Here is a 25,129-nt window from a genome sequence, read left to right as displayed (position 1 = left end):
TATGGCAAGCCCCTGGCCCCACACCGCCCTGCTCCCCAAACACCTCGGTTTCCTCTGTGTCCATGGTGACCCGTGGCACTGACGCATGAGGACAATGGCCCACAGGGTCTTGGGGTGGGGAAGGGGACCCTGGCCTCTGTCAGCCTCCTGAGTTCAGGAGTAGGAGGCTGAGTAGCTTGAGGGGCAAGGAGAGGGCAGTGGGGCTTGGCCTAGAGTACAGCCCTCGGATGCCAGCCAGGCCTCCATAGCTCCACGTGACCCAGCCCCACGGGGCCTTGATCCCTGGCCCAGACTCCTCCATGGACAGGGCTATGGTCAAATCACAAGACCAAACGCTGAATGGCATGACCCCTCTTGGAGAATCTCACTGCAGGGTGGTGTCAAAGGTCATGAGGCCTCCACCAGCCCAGGAGCCATCCCCTTGTCACCACACACTTCCCAGACCCTGGACCACCCTTCACAGTGGCCTCTGTGAGTATTCCAGAGGACGGCTTTCCCCAAAGACACCCGTCAGACTCTCCCCAGAAGGAAGAGGCAGATAGACAGACAGGTAGGTAGGGAGGTGCGTGGATGACGGATACATGGACAGCGACAGACAGACACACAGACCCAGACACGGACAGGATCTACGTGCAGATCGCAGCAGACAGACAGATCCAGACCCACATCCAGATGCCAACAGCGTCCCTGCATCCACACTGCGCTGGCACGGAGCAAGCCCCTTGTTCCCTATCTTGTGAATCGGGTTCCTATCTTGTGAATCGGGTCCCTATCTTGTGAATCGGGTTCCTATCTTGTGAATCGGGCAGACACATCAACAGCGTCCCTGCGTCCACACTGCGCTGGCACGGAGCAAGCCCCTTGTTCCCTATCTTGTGAATCGGGTTCCTATCTTGTGAATCGGGTCCCTATCTTGTGAATCGGGTTCCTATCTTGTGAATCGGGCAGACACATCAACAGTGTCCCTGCGTCCACACTGCGCTGGCACGGAGCAAGCCCCTTGCTCCCTATCTTGTGAATCGGGTCCCTATCTTGTGAATCGGGTTCCTATCTTGTGAATCGGGTCCCTATCTTGTGAATCGGGTTCCTATCTTGTGAATCGGGTTCCTATCTTGTGAATCAGGCAGACACATTTGTTCACACGGGTTTGGCTGGCTTGACACACGGTCTCTGCTCAAACACAGGGGGGACAGTTTGGAGCGGGTGCTCCGGGGACATGCAGCCCTCCGCCTGCACAGGAGCTCCAGCGTGGGGCTCGGGGGGCCCAGCCTGTCACAGTGCACACAAAAGCCGCAGTCCTTCTGAGGCCTGGGGTCCCCCCCAAGGAGTGCCCCTCACACATCTCACAGACCAGCTCCTCTATCCCCACATGCTTGTGGATCCTGTGTCCCGAGGGGCAGCGCTCAGGCAGCATCATGTAAGCTCCCAGCCAGAAGGCCTGGGACAGCAGGGAGTCAGGATGGTGTGGGGGGCACGGCTTCCCCAGCCCAGCCTCTCAGAACGGTGAAGTTCACGGTGACCACAGAGGGGACCACAATGCACCACACTGGGCAGGTGCCCTGTGACTCCGGCAGCTGGGGGTTAACGAAGAGAGGAGCTTCCTGAATCCGGACCAGAGAGTGACATACAAAGTAGGAGAAAATTCCTGTTGCTCCTTCCCCTCCTTTTAAACTTTGCCTAGAGGAAAAGTCACTAGGGTTGAAAGGGAAGAATCCAGGTTTCACTAATGACTGGAGGAGCTGTCGGGGCCGTGGTGTTCATTAGAAAGCTCTATTCCCCCTGCACGTTTTCCTCTCCTGCTACTGCCCTTCCTACCCCACCACCACCCAGCCCCATGTGTGGAAACAGTCTCGGCGCTTGGAGCTGAAGGCCACGAGCTTAAGGTCAGCTGTCTGGAAAGCAGTTTTGGCAGCAAAGTGTGTGAAAATAAACAAGATATACTAGAAAATATACCCATTAAATACCAAGGCGGCAGAACAAGCCACCTGACCAGAGGTCAGGCTATTCTTACCCTGCCACCCTTCTCTCCATTGGCACCAGGAAAGCCAGGAAATCCAATAGAACCCTGAAAGAGAGGTAATTAATGAAGAAGCATGAGAGCTGAGCCAGAGAATGAGCCATGCTGCGTGTGCCAGTGCACAGTCTCAGACCCAAACTCTACCGACCCCAAACCACTCAACCATGCACACCCCATCTATCCATCCATCCATCCATCCATCCATCCATCCACCCGTCCATCCATCCATCCATCCACCCGTCCATCCAACCATCTGTCCATCCATCCATTCACCCATCCATTTATCCACCTGCCCATCCATCCATCCATCCATCCATCCACCAGTCCCTCTACCCATCCACCCATCTGTCCTTCCATCTGTCCATCCATCCATCCACCCACCCACCCATCCATCCATCCACCCATCCACTCACCCACCCATCCATCCACCCATCTGCCCATCCATCCATTCATCCAACCATTTATCCATCCATCCATCCATTCACCCGTCCATCCATCTACCCACCCATTCATCCACCCATTCATCAATCCACCCACTCATACATCCACCCACTCATCCATCCACCCATCCATCCATTCATGTATCCACTCATCCATCTATCCATCTATCCATCCATCCACCCACCCACCCACCCATCCATTCATCCATCCACTTACCACCCATCCATCCACCCATCCACTCACTCACCCATCCATCCACCCATCCACTCATCCATCCATTCATCCATCCAACCACTCACCCACCCACCCATCTACCCATCCACTCATTCACCCGTCCATCCATCCATCCACCCATCCGCCCATCCATCCACTCATCCACCCATCCATCCACCCATCCACTCAACCACCCATTCATCCATCCAACCACTCACCCACCCACCCATCTACCCATCCACTCATTCACCCGTCCATCCAGGCATCCATCTGTCTTTTTGTCTGTCCGTCCATCCATCCATCCATCCACCCATCCACTCAACCACCCATTCATCCATCCAACCACTCACCCACCCACCCATCTACCCATCCACTCATTCACCCGTCCATCCATCCAGCCATCCGTCTTTTTGTCTGTCCGTCCATCCATCCATCCATCCACCCATCCACTCATCCATCCCCTCACCCACCCATCCACTCACCTATCCATCCATCCACTCACCCACCCACCCACTCATCCACTCATGTATCCATCTATCCATTCACCTGTCCATCCATCCACCCATCACTCATCCACCCATCATCCACTCATCCATCATCCATCACCCACTCACTCAATAAATATCTCCTGAGCATCTCATAGAGTCCAAATCTAAAAATGAAACCTGTCTTAACCATGCTTCTTTCTCCATTTCTCCACACCCATGTCTTCAAAATGCTGATATTTGGGAAGAACAGGGTGCACAGACTCCTGAGACGAGCTGGAGATGACGTGCGAATCTCACATTTATGATATTTTGTTTACTGTGCCTTGTTGTCATGTTTTGTCATCTTCCCAGAACACCTCTAAATACAGCGTGGCAGCTTGTAAAGTCAGAAATCAATGCAAATTTATGCACTGACTATAGCAACTAACAGCTATCTTTCTAGAAACCTACAAGGGGCATGTAGACAAAAGATGAACTCAGGACTTTGATGTGGCGAATATGCAGACACCTACTGGGTGAGCTTCCCTGTGACACTAAGGCAACCCCCACCCCTCATATACGCAGGAGGTGGTGACTCCCCATGTGGCTCAAAATCCTGACCTGAACGTGTGCTTAGACCATGAAAAGTTCACTAATTTCCAAGATTTGCACTTTTCACAGAAGCTGAGCAAGGCCCACCCACCCCTATGCCCACCTGCCAATCCAGGCAGGAGACTGTGCCGTGGACACCTGGGTGCAGGTCCCACAGAGCTCGGGGGCTGCGTCCAGGCGCTCCCAAGGACTTTCAACATGGCCAGGCAGCTTCGAAGTTCTACCCCTGCCTTCCAAGGACACTGCCTAAACTTGATCCACACCCCACAACTTCTCTCCGCTCTGCCCCCCCAAGGGGCACATACTTCAGAAGAGATAACCTGTCCATCAGCCCCTCTTCCTCCAAGATGCGGTGGGTGCCACCGCATCACAGCCATGTCCAGCGTGCCACTGGCGGACTTTAAACAAATCCCTATTTCACAGCAAACTGCCTCCGTGCACCCGGGGCGTGGGTCCACGCGCGAGGGAAGGGTATTAGCATTCCGCGCAGGACTGCTGTTTCCTTAGCAGAATGGGGATACCCAGCGGGGCAGCCAGCCCACAGGGCCCTTCCCGCTAATGAGACTGAGCCTGGCAGTCTGGAGGGGCGCTGGAGTCGGGGAGGCAGGACGGCCCAGATGCAAACCTGGGAGAGACAGGAGCTCTCCTCCACCGCTAATTATGTCTCCAGTGCAGGAGGCTGGTTATTTTTTAAGGAAGAACCATGAATAATAAAAGGTAAGATTTGAAAAAAAATAATGTTTTAAATGATTTCCAAAGCCTTGAGGAGCTGTTTCACTTAAAGCAGAACATGATTTTCATATAAGGAAAGTTTCATCTCTCTTTGACGCTCGGTTACGAGCAAATAACCTCCCAATCTCCAGGGAGCAGCAGAGGTGAGCGAGGCTTCATGGGTCCTCGGTGTGGAGGAAGCTGCAGGCACAGGCGCTGGGGACCCCGCACAGCCCTCGGCTCTGGCTGGCTCTGCCCCATTCTCTGAAAGGCTCAACTAACTGTCCCACCACCTCCTTCCAGCTCAGCCAGACTAACGCAGAAGGCTGTGAACAGGGCAGAACTTGGGGGGCGGGGGACACAGCAGCCTCCCCAGGAATGGCGACCAGGCGAGAGGGGGCAGGGCAGGCAGGAGACCGGAGGGGGAGTCCGAACACCTGACACGCTCACAGATTACCTTGGGCCCTTGTCTTCCTGGGTAACCTGGTAATCCCGGCACTCCGAGTTTTCCCTGGGGAGAAAGGAGGAGTTGCGTTATCTGGCCAGCACCGTATTTCTCGATCCATTTTCTCTGAGCAGGGAAAGCTGGCATGTGTCAGCAGGGGCTGGAGCAGGATGTGGTTTACAAAGACTGAAGGACTCAGAGAGACCCCTGCCTGCCCCCTGGGATGATGTCTCCCGAAAATCCTGCCCTAACTAAAAGCAAAGGCCCCACAAGGAGAGACAATGCCATGGCAATTGGAGGCAAATCTTCCATAAAAGAACCCTTCATCTTTGAGATTCTGTTTAACCCTTTTGTAAAAGAGTCCTAGCCTTGGGGCAAGACAGGCGGATGTCTGGGCACTCTGAGAGCCCGCTCCTGTGCCAGGGTGGTGGGGGAGGGCGGGGCAGCCTCCTGCAGCCCCAAACAGCAGGGTAAGGACAGCTGCAGGAGCCCCCACACAAAAGACGAAGCCGGAGTTGCTGGGACTCACACCCCAAGCCCTGGGAACCCCTGGAGGAAGGAGCTCTCCCAGGATGCTGGCAAAGTGCTCAGAAAGACCCAGGCTGAGACAAGAAAAGGATGGACCTGTCAACAGACAAATCCCCTGGGAAGGCTGGCAAGGATGCCAGGGAGGCAAATGGGACAGGACCCGTGTCAGATCACGCCCATCCCCATCTGGGGGCCTCAGCCTGGCAGAGTCACCCGCTGGACAGCCAAGGCCATCAGAAGGGTCTGTCCCCCAGGGAGCAGTGGAGGATCCCAAGTCACCTACCTTCTCCCCGGGGGGTCCCAGAGGACCAGGGTCGCCGTTCGGACCTCCACGACCCTTCGGGCCTTCGGGGCCATCTTCTCCTCTAGGACCAGGGGGGCCGATCTCCCCCTGCAGGTCAGAAAAGAGAAGGTGAGGGAGAACCCCCAGTCTTACCCCCCACCACACAACTCCCATGGCCCTTCTGGGCCTGAGAATCCGGGTCCCGGGTAAGTCCTTGGGGTAGGACTGCTCAGGCCACTCAGCCCACCAGGAGGCCTCAAGCAGATGGAACATGCTTGGGTCAGACCAGACGAGAGCAGCGTGCAGCAGGCTATTGGGCTCTGCTGAACGGCCACACCGTCCCTCTGCACAGAGGTGGGCGGCTCTCTTCTCAAAGCCGTGCGCTCCTGCTTCCCAGTTACCTTCTCCAAATGAGCCCCTCTTGGCTGAGATAACCGGTTAACACGGGGAGCTCTGAATTGCTCCTTCCCCAAATACAGCAGAATAGCCCGTGTAAAGGGGCCTGCCTTTTCCCTTGAAGCCCCAAGAGGCATAGGGACGGACCACAGCCCCTGGCTGGGCAGCTGTCTGGGCATGGCTGGCACACAGGAGACCATGGGACATATCCCAGAAATGTCAGGGTCCCAAACACCGCCCCATCCAATTCGCCCACAGTACAGATGGGGAGCCCTGGGCCCAGACAAGAGCAAGGGTCTGGGGGCTTGCCGAGGTCAAGAGCAGCATGCCGGCCCAGCATCTGAGCACCCACCCTGGCTCCCTGTCCACTGCCGAGTTTCCCTCCGATCACTGGCCCCCAGGAGCAGCCATGGAACAGCTATACCGCCCGGAACAAAAATGCACGCTGCACGGATGAAGACCAGTAATCCCCCTATTCGTAAGGCCCAGGGTGTCTGCAGGCCCAGGACCCTCAGTCTCTAACAAGTGCTTTTCTTCATCAACAGAAGAGTCCTTCACACATTGACTGAGCACCTAGAAAATGCCAAATGCTGGACAGAAATTTCTCTCTGGGGGAAATTAAGACCGATGACTCTGGGTCCCTGGGTAAGGAAGTATCCCTGCTCCCGGTCTCACCTAATTCTAGCAGCGGGCCGGCTCACACAGCCTGGCATGTGCCTGGCAAGCGCTTTTTGTGCAATCTCCTTTGAAAATGTATCCTCATAATACAGACCCCAAATGCAGGCTACTGCCTTGTCAGCGGCAGAAGAAAAAGGACTTTGACCAGCTGAACAGAGAGGCCCCTCCGATGTGGGGAGTCGGAGTCCTGTCACCATGGAGAAAGTTCTGGAACGGCTGTGTTTAGCAGGAACATAACTGGGACATAACTGTGAAACGAATCTTTCTCTTTTATTTCTCCTCCTTTGATAGAGGCCAAGATTGCCTCTGTCTTTTGAGTTTGGGACACTGCGCCAAGCGTGTGGGGCTCTCGGGCTCTGGCAAGTTCTGAAAAGGCACCTGCAGGCCGCCTTGTCAGGGAATAATTTCGGCAGCCGCATTACAGCCCTGTGTCAGCTGACAGCCGTCTGTCCAGGTGTGCGTCCAGCTGCTGCCGTGGCCGTGCCCACTGGGTGGCCCAGGCACCTGGCTCCCTCCTGCCCGGGCTTGGCCTCACTCTGAGGTTGGGAGGGAAGCCTCACAGTGCCCGCACCACGGTGGGAGCGGGCCCGCTACCCGGACACTCCCTCCTGCGTCTCTGCACCCCCCCTCATTTAGATGAAGCCGCAGCCACTGGCTTGCTGCTGGGCGCCTGCCATGTGAGCAAGCCCCCGCCTCTCCCAACACCGACCAGCTTCCTCTGGAGCTGAGCTGAATTATTCATTAAAAACAACGGGTCTGTTGCAGCTTCTAATAGCCCAGAATGAGCTTACAGAACACAGAAGCTGCTTGGGGGCCTAAAAACACGCAAGAACGCTTGGCGGACTGAGATGCTGTGGGGGTGGGCAGGGACCCCGGCCCTCCCTGGTCAGAGGATGTCTGCAGCCCCTTCCCCTCTGCCCCCCGCAATGCTCCCACCCTTCAGAGCTAAATGAAGTGCTCTGCTGTCTACTGTGTTGGCCAGAACACAAGTCTCCACTGCCCCCCTGTGCAGGGTGAGGACACGGGGCACAGGGGCCAGGTGACCACAGGCGACCCCAGTAATGGGGGGTTAATACCAGACGAGAGCCGCCGTGGCTCTGAGCCAGAAATGAGGGGCCAGTGAGGGGGACACGCGCAGAGCCAGGCCTCTGGGCCCCCAGCTAGCCCCACCTGAGGGCCAGGAGCCCCCACATTGGCTTCACCTCCATCGTGGAAAGCTGTCCCATGGCCCCAAACACCCCAGCCCTCCCCAGGCCGCTCTGCAGGCCCTGCCCTGCAGCCCTGCCCCAGCCCCACCCTGTCCCCTCCCCAGCCCACTCCAAGGCCCCCCCCTTAGCCCCTCCCCCAGCCCTAACATCATTCCCTGCCCCCCACTGACACCCCCAAAACACTCACCCGATCACCCTTGATGCCCATGTCTCCTTTAAACCCAGGAAAGCCGTCTTCACCCTGACAAGGGACGAGACAGTGCCTGGGCTGCATGAAAGAGCCCACCTCCCCGATGGCCTGCCCCCCACACTCAGCACGGGGCCCCCAGCCCCAGAGCTGCCACACAAGCACGGGACACGTTGGGTTGGGGGCTTCTGAGTGCATGAGCCATCCCTCATGAAGGGTGTCGCCCAAACCCTCTGCGGTCATGGGGCCAAGCTCACGATCCCCAGCCCAGCGCCCAGCACAGCTGTGCACAGATGGCCCCCGTGCACACAGCTCAGTCCGTCCAGGCACCGTGGGGGCCCAGTAACTGCTGACCAGCAAGCAAAGGAGGGGGGCTGCAGGGAAGACCCCCCACGGAAGCCAGGACCCATGAGCGCTGCAGGGGAGGGAAGGGCCTGGGGCTCGGGCAGTCCTGCTATGGCATTTTCTGGGTCGGCGGGACACGTTCCTGCTATTTGTGAATTTGGCGATTCACATGTCAGTGGCCTGCTGTCCACTCGAGTCCCCACGGAGGCACCCACAGAGACCGTCAGGTGGTTCGCACAGGGCCACCTGGCTTGCCCTTCCCTCCCAGTGCCCAGGCCCTGCGTCCTGCTCTCATTTGCCCATTCAGGGCCTGGTCCTCAACACCCAGGCCGGCCAGGAGCTCAGACCCAGAGGGAGGCAGCTTTCTGGGACAGGGCGAGAACTCGTTCCTCCCCAGGCCGCCGCTGCTCCATGAAGTGCCAGGGACTCATCCGCACCAGCCTCACAGGGTGCCAAGGTCCCGGGAGGCGGCTCCCCACCCCCCACCCCAGAACCGACTCAGGGGCTGTGCAGTGACCCTCCTGGGGCAGAGGCCTGCGCCACGCGACCCAATCCGCATTCCCTCAAGCAGCCCTGTCTCTGACTAACGCACAGAAGCGACAAGACAAACGTGGCACTCCGGGGGCTCCAGGCAGCCGCTCCAACAGACGCGGGGCCTGGGCTGACCGGCCAGGAAATCGGGGAGACGGGACCTGCTGGTGGGGACACGGTCTGCCCTGTGGGGCGTGTGTGCGGCCTTGACTCCACTAGCCCTCCGTCCTCCCACTTCAGATGCCCCAGAACGAGGGCTCAGAGGCCTGCCTTGCCCTGGCCGCTCCCCAGGGGGAACTGAGGCAGCGTGTGTGAGTTCGTGCCTTTCACCAGGCAACCGGCTGGGAAGAGAGACAGGCCAGGCGCTGAGCAAACGCCACAGCACTGAGGGTCCGGCTTCCGTGCCATCCCCGTCCAGGGCGGCCATGTGACGAGCCACCTCGGGACTGGCAGGTGCCACGGGGGAGGCCCCACGCCTGGTGCAGTGGGAGGCCATGGCGGCGCGGCTTTCCCTCCACGCCCGGCTCTGCAGCAGCGCGACGCCTCGTCCCCCCCTTGCAAGGCAGCCGGCCGGGAGTGGGGCGTGGGGCGTCCGCCGGCCTCCGCAGGAGAGGGGCGGGCTGTGTGCTGGGCCAGAGCCCCGGCCTTGGGCAGAGGGTGCAAAGCCCCAGCCCCTCAGCCCCGCCGGGAGGGGCACCCACAGCCTGTCCTCCTCGACTTGTATCTCCTTTTGCAAATGTCTGGTTCCGGGTGCATCAAAACCCTCCACTCCAGAGGCCAGAGCAGCCTCAGCTGCGGCTAGCACTGTCACGGCGGAGCCCCCCACCGGAACCCCGCTCTGGGCCGCGTGCGCCAGGCGGCCACGGCAGGAAGGAAGGGGCACTCACCTTCTCGCCCTTGGTGCCCTTCAGACCGCGGATGCCATCTGCCCCCTGTGCAAACACAAAGGAAAGGGAGTGAGTCAGAGCCTCCCCGGATTTCTCGGAAGGAAAGGGTCTACACTCCAAATACCAAGGAGGGTGAGCGCTCAGCGGCCCCAACCCAGGCAAGCTCCCTCGCGCTCCCAGTCTCAAAGGAAGGGCTCCGTGGACTCGGACCACCTCCTATCACCGCACCCATGTGAGGCCCCCCGTGCCAGCGATTCCCAGGTGACCTCCACTGACATCCCACCCTCTGCCAGAAACATACGCCTCTCTGAGATCTGGGGAGCAGGTGGGATGTGAGGCCTCAGCACGGGCTCTGGAATCAGGTCCCGGCCCCAGTGCTGTGGCCTCTGACACAGTCCCAGGTGCCTGGTGCCTCAGTTTCCCCATTGAAAGTGGGGGTGAAGACAAGCATTACCCTGTTACTGTTGGTGGGAGGAGAACACCGGACAAGCCCCAGCACACCGTGTGTGCTCAATTACCAAGAGCAATGTGCTACTGTCATTCTGTATTATTAATACGTGATAATAGATATAATCATATTAATCACCGATTAATAACAATGGCAGCACTGCCAACAATAATCAGCTCAGAACATACCTCATCTCTGTGCCAAACAGGAACTGTAAGGGAGGGACATGTCCCTGTCCCTGTGACACCCCCCACCCCGGTGTCAGCACTGCGCCCAGGCCACATAAAGCCATCCGTGGAATGGAGTTAGGTGGCCATGATCTCGGCCCTCCGAGCAGGGAGCAGAACTGACCACCGACTCCCAGAAGCCCGCTGCCTGCAGGACCCCAGAGAGAGGCCGGGCCTGCCATCTGGTTCCGCCTGAGGCTCCCAGCAGAATGGCCAGGCCACCTCCCGGGGTCCCTCGGACTGCCAGCAGCCCTCCCGCGGCAAGAGCTTCGCACAGACTGTGCGGGTTGCGCCTCCTCCCAGGGACTGAGCGGGAGCCCTAAGCCAAGCTCGAGCCAGACACGGAGCTGGGACTGGCCTGGGGGGTGCGGCCTCCTCTGGGGCCAGGCGGCCCAACGCCTTAGGGTAGAGGAGTGGCGCAGTTACCATGAAACTCTGATGCCCTGGGGGCTCGGGCACCAGCTTCCTCCTCCTGCCATGCTGGCGGGGCGGTCTTCCCCTGCCCACCTTTCCTGGACCTAAAGTTCTACCGTTTCGCGACCCAGGTCAGAGGCCGGGGAAATGTGGCCCAGGGGCCAAACAGACCACATCTCTGAGCCACAGCTCTGCTGACATTCAGGGCTGGGTCACCTGTCACGGGGGCTGCCATGTACACAGCAGGGGTGTTGAGCGGCACCCCTGACCCCTAGCCATTAGATGACAGTAGGCTCCCCCCGAGGAGGGACAGTAAAAAAATGTCCCCCGATGTCCCCCGGGGGCACGAATCTGCCCTGGTTGAGAACCGCGGGACTGCAGCATCCACTGTGGCCCTCGTGGGCCAGCCCTGGGGGACAGAAAACAAAGGAGCCGCAGAGGGACAGGGCTTTGCCCAAGGCCTCAACAGACTTCATATTCAGGCCCTTCCACCAGCCCGTCCGGCTCCTGCAGGATGGTGGATGTGACTTTGCTGACGGTCAAGGCCACACAGACAGCTCTCAGAAGGGTGGGGAAATGAAAGCACACAGAGGGGCACTTCCCAGGAGGAAGGCAGGACTTGGTGGAGAAGAGCCAGGCCTCCCTTACCGAGGGCTGGCCATCCCTACCGGTGACAGCTCGCCACCTCCCCGCCCTGCGCCATCACCTCCCTTGGGCGCCTGCTGCCCCCCAGGCTGCGGACTCCACTGACAGTCTCCAAAGCCCGGGGAAGGAGAATGTATTTCTCTAATGAAAAGAGCGTTCATTGCTTTTCCTCCCACTCTCTGCTTCCAAGTCTAACTGGATCGCTTGTGGCATGAATGAATTTTAATCAGATAGACAAGATAAGAGCACCCTCCATAAACATTTTAAAGCAAACACCTTTCAGCTCACAGACACGGCATTATGCAATTAGCCACGTACGGAGCTGACAGACGCTTTTGCTATGCGACAAGAATTTGTAAAATAAACACGCGAGAGCTCACATCATCAGCATTTCTGCTAAATAATCATCCTTGTAAGACTCACTAGGCGTGCTGCTAAGAGCCTGCTTCGGGGAGAAAGCAGGTCTTCCTAGGGCTCCCGGCCCCAGGGCAGGCAGTCTGCAGCGGCTCGGGCCCTCGGCACGCTGTGACTCCTGGGACACGTGGCAGGTGGCGCGGGGTCTGGCCCGGGGCACTTGGAGCAGAATAAGCAGGTCTGGGTCTGAGTCCTGACTGAGGCACCGATGTTAGGCTAACCTGGGGCACAGTACTGAACCCTGAGGTCTTGGCTTCTCCATCCTTCACAGCACAGGCCAGCCACGATCCCAATGGGCAAGAATGTCCAGGGAGCACGCAGCATCGTAAACGACGTGGCCTGGCCACGAGAGCCCGTGGGTGTGTTCTTGCAAACTGCTCGGGCTGAGCGAGCTGTGTGTGTATACATGGCTACGTATTTCCCTTCACATCGAGTTAAAGTCATTCTGGAGGGAAGACTCCATTAGCTTTCTTCAAGCCCCAGAACTACCTGGAGCTTCCAGATGCTAGGCCATCACCATTCTCGGAGAACGCAGAGCACCGCCAGCCCCCCGCCCAGCACACGTTCTTCGGGGCACATCCGTCTCCATATAAACGTGCCTGGCGTGTCCAGAGAGCCGGCGTGACTGGAGATTACATTACGCGACTCAAAGCAAACACGGTTAGCTCCGGCGGAGCAGACGTGCTGTGGGTGTCGCTCTGGAGCTCTGCGCCCCGTTTAACCAGGTTCCAGGAGGCTTGCAGTGGTGGAAACACAATTGTGGATAATCAGACATTTCCCACCAACACCCCCACCTGCCCCCGGCTGCTCGGTCTGCCCAGGTGTTATGCACGGGGACGGGCTCGCTCTCTCCGGACACACAAAGGGCCCGGAAGCTGCCTTTCTCAGCATCCCCATGAGAGAGTGCTGGGCTCTTCCCCTGGCTGAGGTGTGTGTCCCTGGGGGCTTGGGAGGGAGCGGGAACTGGGTAACAACTAGAGCCGCGTCCCGACAGATGGACAGACGGCCACCGTCCGGCTGCCTGTGTTGTCACAGACTCACCAGACATCCCCTGCTCGGGATCAGCCCATCCTGGCCCCAGATGGTCACTCCCTGCCTGCCCAGGCCCTCTGTCCCGGGATCCTACAAGCTCGGGGGGACCAGGGCTGCCATGCCCTGCTAGCTGAACCCTGACCTCCAGAAAGTCGTGAAGCACCAAGAATCTCACCTTGACTCCTCGAGGACCCGGATAGCCGATGGGGCCCTGGGGGCCAGGCGGGCCCTGAAATGATAGGGGAAAGACCATCAGCTCTGACTCGGGTGGGCAGGCATGGCTGTGTCCTCCTGGGTCCTCCCCACACAGCCGGAAAGCTTGCCTTCCACCAGCAAAGTCCCCCTGCTCTGAGCAGAGCGGGCATCCCAGATCAGACCCTCGGAAGAGGCTCCTCAGGAGACACGCAGGACCTGCTCCCACAGGACCCAGCCCCCCCCCCCCCCAAGAAGGCGGACGTGCAGGCCGTGTCCCGTGATGAGTAAGAACACCAGGGACCAATCCAACTGTGGCCCCGGCCCAGCAGGGGGGGTGTGGGAGTGGGGCAGCGAGATGGGGACGGGGCTCTGATGCTTTGGGAGGGCCGGGCTGCCCTGAAAGGAGCACAGACCCAGCAGAGGCACCTCAGATGACATGGGACAGCCTCTGGCGGGGACAAGGGGAAAAGGGCTGACTATCTGGGAAGGGATGCCGTTGACAGCCAAAGGGCCTTGCTGACCACTGTCCCAGTGCACCGAGCGGGTATGAGCCCCCCAGCACACTGAGCAGGTGCGAGCCCCCCCCAGTGCACTAAGCGGGTGAGAGACCCCCCCCAGCGCACCGAGCAGGTCAGTAGGAACCCCCGGCCCAGGACCTGCATGATCACCCAGCTTTTGTGTGGCCAAGGTGATGGCTGTGCCTGCACCCCCATGTGCAGTAACCAAGGGTGGGGAGGGGTCACAGGGACCTAAAAGGCTGTGGAGGTCCTCGTCCCCATCCCCCGGCTGGGTCCCCTGGGCACAGACACTGGAGGAAGGGCCCAGCTGCCCCCACTCATTCCCTTCTGAACCCACCTGGCCTCCTTTCTCTCCTGGAGGGCCTTCTTTGCCAGGGTGCCCCTGTCAGGAGAGAGAAGGTGGGTGTTAGTGGCCGCCCCCCCATAGTTGTTGTCACGTGTGGGAGGGAGAGCCGGGCCTCCCATCCCTTTCCCCCCACGCCCCCAGCCAGAGAGGTGGAAGTCAAAGGCATCAGGCAGCCGAGTGTGGAGCTCACTCCCAGCTGTGTGGCCCCGGGCCAGTCCTTCAGCCCTGACCCCCGGCTGTCCCCTCTGTAACGTGGGATCCGTGGCAGGCCCAGCAACAACCCGAGCTGGCGTGGAGGAGAACGTGCTTCGATGCCCGCAGGTGGGATCCACGCACGATGATGTCACCGGACTCACTAGCGCCCAGCCCGCCCCCACGTGCAGGTATGCCGCGACCGTGACAACAAGGCATTCGCATCAAGGATTCTGTGCCGAACAAGGAGGGATAACGTGGGACCGGGGGTCTGGACACGCTGGCTTCCCAGACGGGCAGGCGCCATGCGGTCTGTAGGACACACTTTCTCATGCTGGGGGACGTGAGGGGGGGCAGGCTGGTGTCAGGACAGAGGCCACATCCTGTCATTCGACTGGGGTCCCGGTGCATCCCTAAGTCTTCGGGCAGTTTGCCTCCCAGCCTCCCAGCTGGTGCAGGCTGAAGGGCCGACCTGCTCCCATGACACGGGCTCGGAGCCATGGCCCAGCAGACGTGGTCACGGCCCCCGGGCCACCACGCTGTCTACCTGAGCCCCAACCAATCCCATTCTCAGAAACGTGAGCTCTTGGACTTTCCAGCCAAGGTCGGTCATTAGTTTTATACCTTTGAGTTCACGAGGCAAGCCCAGAAATAAAAGCAGAAAGGGAAACCCTTCTGTGTCTGGACATACCCCCAAGGATTCCGGGAAAGAGGCCGTGCGGTGTGGTGAGGATGCTGGCAGGGCAGTGTCTGATTCTAGGCCTGGTTACACCCGACCCACTGTGTGACCTTGAGGAAGTCACTTGCCCTCTCTGGGCCTCCACTGCCTCCTGTGTCAAAGGAGAGGGTGGACTAGGTGTCCTTTCAGCTTGAGCGTTCTAAACATCGAGGGCTCTACTTCGAGAACACAGCAGCATGGTGGGGACCTAAATCTCACCTCCAAATAAGTGATCTGTGGGTGCTCCTTTTTCATTAGTTGTGCAACTGGATTTAATGCTGTTGCAAACAGCCTGCCCCGAGGGCAAAGCAAGCGGGGAGCTACACCCTCTGCAGGGCGGGGTGCCCTTAGGGAGCCTCAGGGCATGGGGAGCCTGGGGGTGCCCGCCTTTGAGGGAAATCAGGCACCAGATGGCTCACACCTGCTGCTCTTGGCCCAAGGGGGACACCGTGTCCGCCATGCTGCCTTTCAGAAACAAGGCTCGCGGCGCCAGCGCCTTGTGGTCGCGGGGCTGGGCCCAAAAAGTGCCAAGAAGAAGGTGTCCTGCTTCGGGGCGACCGGGAGGGAGTGGATCCTGCCCCCTCTCTGCCACGTGGCTTCTGGGGGATTTTACTCCAGCTTCCAGCCACCACAGACGTATTTTGGTTAAGGACCTGGGGGCACGGGGAGGGCAGCTGGGGGTGCTCGAGCCCCGGGCTCCAAGTGACACACATGCTAGGGGCAGGCGGTCGTGTGCCTGCCCCGCAGGGTCGCTGCGGAGACGGAAAGAGCAGGTTTGCAAAGCACTCAGGACTGCGCCCAGCACGGTGCAAAACGCCAACATGCGTCAGCAATTACCGTAATTATAAGCGTTATTTGAATGGAGCCTGAATTACTTTAGGTGCATTTTAAGTTGTATTTATAGAATGAGAGCAACTGCGAGGGGGGAAAGCACAAAGCACACTTATTAAAAATGTCAGAACAGAAAAATATTGAAAGGAAATACATCAAAATCAGAGATTGACTTTCCCCCAGGGAAAGGCCCGCTGTCTCCCCTCCTCTGCTTTGTCTGCATTTTTGCAATACTCCGTAACGAGCATATACTTGTATAATGGAAAAATAATAAAGCTTAAATTACGTGTAGTTGATATTTTTCTGATTAAGAAAGTAATATATGTTCTCTGTAGCCCATCAGGCAAGTGGAAAAGCGGACGAGGTCCCTCATAACCTCGCCGCCCGCAGCAACCCTGGCTAATTGTGATACGGTCCCTCGGATCCATCTTCCACATACGCAAAACTGGCATCGCGTGATGCGGTTTTAATTTAATATTGCGTGGTGGGCCTTTCCTCATGTCACCGAATGCTCGCCGAAAGTCGGTTTTTACTGGCTCTGTCATATTCCTTCGAACCATGATTCACGTCCCCATCTCCCGTCGTGAGCTCTCCGGGATGATTTAACCACGCACCCCAGCACGCGTCTGCCCGAAACACTCCCTCCTTCTGAAGGGCTTTAGATCGACCTTCCTTCCTGCAGCCGAAGCCAAACCCAACCAACTCGAGGGAAGGAAGAAACAAAACCCTCTCTTTAAGGGTGACCGGCAGCGCACGGCCTCGGGAACCAGAGTGTTCCCATGTCCCTACCCCTGCAAATTCACGGGAGACAACCGGCTGGCTTGTTGGAGCTGCGACACGGGTTCCCAGTGGCGTCTGCCGTGTGAAGGACCTGCGGGCGGCCACACTCACACGGGTCCGCCCGGCATTCCTGTCTCAGGTTGGCATGTTCGCTGGGGGAGCAGAAGTGCAGAGCCCAGGAGAGGCAGCCTACGGGCCCCACGGGCAGGGGGTCTGATACGTGGGGAGAAAACTGTACCCTTCAGGGCGCCTAGCGTGTCGGAGGAGATGTCAGCAGGGACGGGGCGGGGGCCGCCCCGGCGGGAGCAGGAAGGTCAGGGAGGTGGGGGTCTGCAGCCCGCCCCAGCCCGGCACGCTCTCCCCCGGGGGGCTGCTGCAGGAGACGCCCCTCACATCAGACGCCGCGGAACACGCACAGGGAGAGTGCCCGCGAGGAGACGTGCCGCCTTCCGTACGTGGGTCTGCCCTCTGAGAGGGCGTCAAGGTGGTTTTCATTTTGTTGTCATTTCATTTACTTCGCTAATTTGCCTTAACAAGATGTGTTACTTTATAATCAGAAGAGGAAATTAAGTGTGAACGTAAGTTAAAGGAGGGAAGCGACATCCGATGTCCGCGCTCGCAGACGCGTGGACACGGGGGGACGCGGGAGGCCTGGGGCAGCTCAGGCGCGGTGGGGCAGGTGAGCCGCTGGCTCAGAGAAGGACAGGGCGGTGGCGGACCTGCGATGCCCTGGACGGAACCACGCTCCACATGGAAAGGGAAGCAGACGGTTGTGCCTTAAACAGTCACCAATTAACTGTCACCATATTGAGCTCTTGCTTCATCCTTAAGGGCTTGATTAGAACAATAAAGTACGCCCTGTCTGAAACAGGTAACTCAGCCGGTCTTGTTTTTGGAAACGGGCTGTGTATGCAGCACCACCTGAATCCTCTTTAAAAAACTCAAATCCCCAAATCCCACCAGCAGCTTGCAAAGAGGGCGGTGGGTGCAGATGAATCCGTGTATACTCACACGCACTGACCCTGTGTCACCTCCCCACCCCACCCTCCCCCGACAGCTCAGCTGCGGATTGGACCCGTCCCCGGCTCGCTATTTCTAGGCGCCATCCGATTTGGCTCCACAGCTGTGCTCACACATTGCAAACGGCTCGTGAATACCCTTCTTCCCAGTGTGCGATCGCTAAAAATACACTCGGCGCGCACGCTGTCCTTCCCTCCAAACACCAGTGACAGAGGGGCCGGCTCGGGGCCCAGCCCACCCTCCTCGGAGTTAAAAATGCAGGCTGGGCTCTGGTCGTGAAGCAGCACCCCGATAAATAACTCAGGTTCCTATTCATGCAGTCCCCACCCCTTGATTGGAGCCCATTATGGAAAAGTGTGTCCAAAGCCCAGTAATTACTGAGCAAGCAGGGTCGCAATCCATCAGGTCTTCATCCGAGGAGGTGGGAGAGAGGAAATGAGGGGAGAGGGGGGTGGCCTCGGGCCTGGGCGCCAGGTTTCCGCCCCTGGGGGTCCCCAGGCCAGGCACTCTGTGAAGGGGTGAGGCGGGCAGGGTACTCACCGGGGGTCCATCGGCACCGGGCATTCCTGGGAGGCCTGGTTTACCCAGGGGACCCTGGAACAAACCAGAGACCCCGTGAGCCCTGGGGTCGCCTCTTCCCTGGGCTGCCCCACCCTCCACCTGCCCCCAAGGGCACTTCTCAACATTTCTGCTCAAAGAACATTTGTTGAAATGGATGCTCAGAGGCACGGAAGCTTCCAGCAACCAAAGCACCCAGAGCGGGAGGACCCTCGCCCTCTGCTGTTTCCCGGGCCTGCAGGTTTTGCTACCGAACAAAATCCGCCCGCCAAGCGCAGACAGGCGGGGTTCCCGGTGCTGCCGGCAATCTGTGGTCCTGAGAACCACACCAGAGACGCAGCTCCGGGCCAAGTGAAGCACGTGGGTTGAGCACAAGCTCTCAGCAGGTGCCCAGCATACACTTAGGGTCGCCAGATTTAGCAAACACAAAACAAAACAACACCAAGACGTCCATTTAAATCTGGACGTCAGGCAAATGACCAATATCCGAATTTAACCGAGTACCCTTGTTTGCTTTTCTTCCTAAACCCGGCAGCCCTCTACATACCTAGACAATGAACGAACGGGTAACTGAGTGAATTTGTGATCAGTGAAAGACGAAGATCCCCACTCTGCCCCTGAGCTCTTCCGCTCAGTGCAGAGGGAGCTGAGCCTCCCTGCCTCTGGGGGAGGACAGAAGCACACACGGGCTGGGGATGCCCAGCACTCCCGCGGCCTGGACCCCGGTGGGATGAGCTTCCCATGGGCGGGAACACACCCTGCCAGCAGGTGGGACCGTCCCTACACCTGCACAGCCCACTCACCTTTTCTCCTGGAGGACCGATAGCACCCTGGGGGCCTGGAAGACCCTAGGAGAGGAGGAGTAGGGCGGGAAAGGTCAAGGCAGTTGGCCAAACTCCCCCCTGCCACCCGTCCACCTTTCCCAGCACCCTCTCCCTCATCCGGGCACCAACGACCGGTTCTAGGTCACATCTAGGCTGTAGGTGCCTTTGGCTGGGACTGGCAGCACGGGGCCCAGGGCACCCCAGGGGTGACCCACACCTCCCCGCTGTCCCCTGCCACTCACTTACCTGGGCACCTGGGTTTCCCTGCTGTCCCGGGGGGCCGGGCTCTCCCTGGGGGCCCTAGAGGGAACAAGAGCAAGGACACTGATGGGGACTCTGGTGGGCAGGCAGGGAAGCAATCTGCTCTCATGCCCAACACCAGCGTCAGAGGACGATGCCCAGGCAGGAAGAGGCAGGTGGCCCCATGGCAGAGGGGAACCAGGCCCTGGCACCTGCGAGGCTCTCCATGCTGACCCCGATGCGAGGGGTTGTTTCCCCCAGCGCAGCCAGACAGCCGCCAGGAAGGAGCCCAGGAAGGGAACGGACCAGACAGTATTCTGTTTGGCAGAATGTTTCCCAAAACCTTGTGCTAAAGTCTCCTGGTAGAGCCATGTGACCTACGTCTCGTGGGCTGGGCTCACAGTGCAGGCCCCTCACCGGGGCACAGGGCAGGGAGAGGGCGAGTTCCCTCGGTGCCTGTGCGGCTGTGGGTGGGCTCGAGTGGGAACAAGCCCGGGCCGTGGCGGCCAGCTCTCCCCCTGCCAACTCCGTGCGGCTAGGGCTCAGAGCCTGCGCCCTCCTCCTCAGATCCCAATCCGGTTTGATGGCAGCAGACAGGTGGCAGACCCCGGAGACTTACCACGTTTCCTTTCGGGCCTGGTTGGCCGTCCATCCCCGTCACACCCTGGATGAGATGGAAAGAAAAGAAAACCAAGACAGAATGCTAAAGAGTTCACGGTGCTCACAGGGAAAATCCCACCCACTCGGCTTGGTGTCCTGGCCACGTGTCTTGGGATGGCACACCCTCTGGGGACAGGGCAAGGGTTGGTCCTAAATAATCCCATGGGCTCAATCAGACAGGGGTCAGTGGAGCTGCCGGGCCGCAGCATCGGGTGGGGCAGGCCCGGGGAAGCCACCCACCGGGACAGGGCCCCACCAGACCCACAGGCTGCCTCCTCCCAGAACCTTCCCAGGAGAACATGAGGCGCCCCGGGGACTGTTGATAGCAGCACGTGCCGTGTGAGGAATGGGAGAGCCGCACAGCCCGCTGGCCTCCGTGTCCCCACCCGCGACGCCACACCTGCTGGAGGGCTCTCTGCCTGTGAGCAGCAGAGCCCTGTGGCCCTCAACTAGCCCTGGGCAAGTGTCCGAGTGGACAGACGTGCAGAGGTGACAGGCCTTACCGGAGGTCCAGGAGGGCCCGGGGGCCCCTTCGGCCCCAACAGACCACGCGGCCCCTGCAAGAGGAATGAGCAAGGCTGTCCACACTTGGCCAAGAGTCCCCACCCCAGCGCTGCCCCAGGCAAGTCCTGCAGCCTCGCTCCTCTCAGAGCCTTTGCTGCCACGCAGGTGTCCACATCTCCCCAGGAAAGCATGGCCAGCGCCCTGTGCTCGCCGGCGTCACCTCCTCACCCCACCCCACCTCTCTACCTCGGCTCTGGGAAGCAGAGGCAGGACCCAGCAATTAACGGGCGTCTCAGACCGGGGATCAAGGGTGTGCCCTCAGAGCAAGGGGAGACTTTCAAGTCAAGGGGGCTCTTTCACACTCGCTCAGGGCAGGCGCACACAAAAGCTCTCCTCGCGGAGGCCACAAAGACAGTCTGCTGCACGGTGCGCCTTTGTCCACGTCTCATTACTGGCTCCTCTCAGATCTCTCCATGCAGGGACACGCGAATGCATTTCTGATGCCAGAAGGCAGAGGGAGGACACACTGATGGGGACGTGACAGCCAAATGCAGAGAGAACGTGTGGGGCTCAGGTTTTTTCTGGAACACCACATCCCAGAGCTCAGCCCCTCCCTCCCCTGCAGCGAGGGACACGTGTGCGGACAGCCCCTTGTGCTTGTGGAGGGACACGGCCCCAAGGCAGCGCCAACCCCAACACGGTTCACGAGACTCAGAAGGCGGCACAGCAGAGCCGTTGCCCACCACGCGAAGGAGCCCCATCCCAATCCACTCACACCCGTCCTGCTGGCTGGGAGATCATCCAGCCCTAACCAAGGCACGGGCACCCTTAATTATGATGGACGCTCTTCAGATGCCGTGGAGGAGGAATCCTTCCCACGCTCGTTGCTATGTAACTGTTCCCTTCGTCATTTAAATGCCTGGCCCTGTAAATGCTTTCTAGGAGTTAATAACCCAGAAGGTACCACTTGGACGTGTGTTAAGGAGAGAACTGGGTAATGGATCCTCTTTAGGGGCTAATCAGACATCCAGGGTGTAATTCAGTCCCCAGTGAATGTGTGAGCGCAGCCCCAGGCTCTCTGTGCCACGTCCACAATATCTTTCCTCGGTTAACATCGCCAGATGCATATGGCCGTGGCCACGTGGACAACAAAAGTGAGACACTTGAAAAGTAACCATAAGTGAAATGTAAATGGTGTTCTTTGTCACCAAGGAAATGTGCTTGGGCCACGAACAGAGGTCAGCTTGGGAAAAAGAGTTTGATGCCACGGGAAGTCCACCCTGATAGAAGGCCCCAGTTTGGGGAAGTGTAGACATCAGAAGGGACGGCAAACTGTCTGATCAGTCCCTGCAACTGCCTCGGACACCTGCCCGGTGTGCTCTGGGCGTCCACCATGCCTGCAGCCTAGACACCCCCATGAGGGTCCTGGACGCTCACCATGATGACCCTGGACACTCACCATGATGACCCTGGACACTCGCCATGATGGCCCCAGACACCCACCATGATGACCCCGGACACTCACCATGATGGCCCCGGACGCCCACCATGATGGACCTGGACACTCCCCATGATGACCGTGGACACCCACCACGATGACCCTGGATGCCCACCATGCCTGCGGCCTGGAGTCTCAACCACAGCCCTCCAGGCGTTAGCTTCTTCCTCCGGGGAAGGTCATATTTGCTCTACCAGCCTTTCTAACGTGCTCCTTTCTTCCCTCCTCGAGAATCCCCCAGATGTGTCTCTGTTTCAAGGCTGACCCCTCTGTAATCTATGCTCTGGGTCGGTCCCTGGTTCTGCCGGAGTAGCCTCCTCGAGCAGCCCGTCACTGCGCTGAGGAGACAGAACGCGATCAGGACTTACGGGTTCCCCAGGCAGCCCTCTGGGCCCGACTTCTCCATCGTCACCCTGTGGGGGAGAAAAGAGGCAGGATTTTAGAGACAAGTTCTGAAGGCTGGACGAGAGACAATGCTTCCGGCAGTTGTGCAGAACGATGCTTTGTCCCATGGCCGCTTCCGCCTCTGCCAGATTCACCATTCCTGGTACCAGCTAGGAGCCCGAATGTCCTCACTCCCAGAAAACTGCAGGGAAAAGGTGGGATCTGGGGCCCTGGGACACTCTGCTCAGGAGGTCACAAACCACAGCTCCAACGAGGAGAAAGATGAACGGGAAGAATCATGTGAGCAAAGATCTGGTTACCTTGATAGATAAGGAGAGGGATAGAAGCTAGACAGAGATGGAAAATAGGTAGCTGGGTAGGGAGGGAGGGGGATGAGGGATGATGGGGAGGGAGGGAGGGAGAGTGAGAGGGATGAAGGTAAGGGACAGGGACATGAGTGATGGAAGCTGGGGTGGAAAGGAGTCACAGACGATCACCAGATCCCCGGGCCAACCCCAAGGCAGCCTAACGTTAGCCCTCTGCCAGGGCCCTACACACAGCTGGGGGGTAAACCCTTCCGGCTGGAGAAGGAAATGCTGCCTGGCTCGACTGGTCCCAGATCAGGAGCTGCTTATCCACACCCCGCTCCTCTCCGTCAGCGCACCGCTCCCTTCTCTCTTCCCCGCACACGCACACGCACAGCCAGGCCTGCACTTCTGCACACGCACACACGCACATGCACAGCCAGGCCTGCACTTCTGCACACGCACACACACACACGCACAGCCAGGCCTGCACTTCTGCACACGCACACACGCACATGCACAGCCAGGCCTGCACTTCTGCACATGCACACGCACACACGCACAGCCAGGCCTGCACTTCTGCACACACGCACACGCACAGCCAGGCCTGCACTTCCGCACACACGCACACGCACAGCCAGGCCTGCACTTCTGCACACAAGCATGTGTGGACACCGTGCACGTACATGTGTACGTGAAGTCGTGCTCACACACACGCGTGCACATGACCCCTGAGCGTGCACACGCATGTACACACGTATGTGTCCGCACACATGTGCACACCCAGCCCTGCACATGCACACACACGCACACACCTCCTCTGATTCAAGCACAGACCTCCGGGACACCCCTGCTCCCCTTTCTCACGGTGCAGTGAACTGTGCTGGGACGCAGGCGGGAGGTGCCCTGACAAAGCCAACCTGAGAGCTGGTGAGGACAGAAGCACGGCCGGGGCCTGATCCTCCGACGCCCCACCTGCTCCCCTTACTCACAGGGCGTCTACACCTTTTCCCTAAAACCCCCCTAAGACCCCAAGACACAGTGTAAGTGACTGGGGTGTATGGAGACGGGGACTTAAAAGCCCCCTGTGTGCTTCTCTGACACAGGATAATGGTACTTAAGTCTAACACTGAGCCTGCAGCCCCAGGAAGACACCTGACAAACATGGGACTCCGCCGCGGCCCCTGGGAGGGGGACTCTGACCAGCCCCCTGGGAGGGGCACAGCATCGGTCCCGCTGCACGCTCCCAGCCCGCTGCCCCACCCCCACCTCCAGAGCCAGGGGCGGTCTGTCCCAGACTCTCCACCCTCTCCCCGAATCCCGGGCTCTGCCACCCACTGCCTCCTGCTGAACCATGAGACGAGCCGAGACGCTGAGTTCACAACCTCTCCTGACACCCCTCCTCCACAGTGACCTGGGCACCTGCCTCCCAGAATTAGGGGCCCTCTTTCTGAGGTCGGTGGCAGGTGAAAGCCACTCGGGGACGCCACGTAGCGTAGGACCAACAGTCAGGCTAATGTTTTCACCTGCTTTATCTCAGAAGTGGCTTGCAGGCTGTCCCCACATCCCCACAGCCCATTTGCCCTCCACGACCCCCTCGTCCCCCAGCTGCATGCCTGGCAGCCAAGCGCTCTGCTACCAGCATTTCCCAGAGGTTCCAGCCCAGACCCCCTGCGGGGACAGGCCGGCGGGTACGTACCCGTTCTCCATCGTCTCCCGGAGGTCCTGGTGGCCCAGAAGGACCAGGGTCACCCTAGGAAGTCAAGCGGGATCAGCGTTAGGCCCTTGGGAGCAGCCCCCGCCCACAGCAGCAGCAGCCACGTGGGCTGTGCAGAGGGTCCTTGGCAGCTCGTGGTGGGCCCAGCCCCACGGATCAGACAGAGGTTTCTCTGGGGAAGGCTCACCCCCCTCCCTTCTATGCCCCTCGAGTGCGGGGCCTGACAGGCTCTTTCATTAGAAGCTGCCCAGAAGGAACCCGCGTCCCTGGGCTGACCTTCCACCAGCAAAGGCAACGTGTCGGTACTGGTTTTCACTCCCCACCCCCGCAAGTTTCTTTAGGGACCACCCTGGACGGGAGGGGGCCCAGCCCCATGCGAGAGAGCTAAGGCCTCCTGAGAAACACGTCCAGTGCACAGATCCATCAGGACCTCTGTGCTGGGAACGCTCAGACAGGATGCTTACCCGGTGGCCCTTCTCTCCAGGCAGTCCAGCCAGGCCGTCAAAGCCGCGGTCACCCTGTGAGGGGACAGAGAGGCTGCTAGGAGACCACGCCGCACGCGGCTCGGTCGCCCTACCTTGGGCCGCGGTTGGGGAGGTGTCTGTGAACCCTGGGCCCCAGGAACCCTGTGTGCAGTGACCCCTGGCCTCCACTCACCACACACTCCACTGCCTTGGGCCTATGTTCCCGGGCTCTTTTCCCCAAACACC

The 25,129-nt window shown here is 59.3% G+C and overlaps 1 protein-coding gene across 1 annotated transcript in view; it reads right to left on the bottom strand.

Annotated features, from left to right (window-relative positions):
• COL5A1 (collagen type V alpha 1 chain) overlaps positions 1-25,129 on the bottom strand; it is a 126,297-nt gene that overhangs the window by 45,047 nt on the left and 56,121 nt on the right. The window contains exons 20-32 of the mRNA XM_040631357.1: positions 22,382-22,426; positions 20,515-20,568; positions 19,971-20,015; positions 19,358-19,411; positions 19,091-19,135; positions 18,270-18,323; positions 14,180-14,224; positions 13,305-13,358; positions 9,950-9,994; positions 8,187-8,240; positions 5,718-5,825; positions 4,919-4,972; positions 2,012-2,065 (exon numbers count right to left, since the gene is read on the bottom strand). Of these exons, the coding sequence (XP_040487291.1) occupies positions 2,012-2,065; positions 4,919-4,972; positions 5,718-5,825; positions 8,187-8,240; positions 9,950-9,994; positions 13,305-13,358; positions 14,180-14,224; positions 18,270-18,323; positions 19,091-19,135; positions 19,358-19,411; positions 19,971-20,015; positions 20,515-20,568; positions 22,382-22,426 (711 nt within the window). The remainder of the gene's footprint in view (positions 1-2,011; positions 2,066-4,918; positions 4,973-5,717; positions 5,826-8,186; positions 8,241-9,949; positions 9,995-13,304; positions 13,359-14,179; positions 14,225-18,269; positions 18,324-19,090; positions 19,136-19,357; positions 19,412-19,970; positions 20,016-20,514; positions 20,569-22,381; positions 22,427-25,129) is intronic.

Source organism: Ursus maritimus, unplaced genomic scaffold (genome assembly GCF_017311325.1).
Source record: "Ursus maritimus isolate PB19 unplaced genomic scaffold, ASM1731132v1 scaffold_17, whole genome shotgun sequence".
NCBI lineage: Eukaryota > Metazoa > Chordata > Mammalia > Carnivora > Ursidae > Ursus > Ursus maritimus.
Note: the sequence above shows the minus strand (reverse complement) of the source record. Positions and strands in the feature narration are given on the sequence as shown.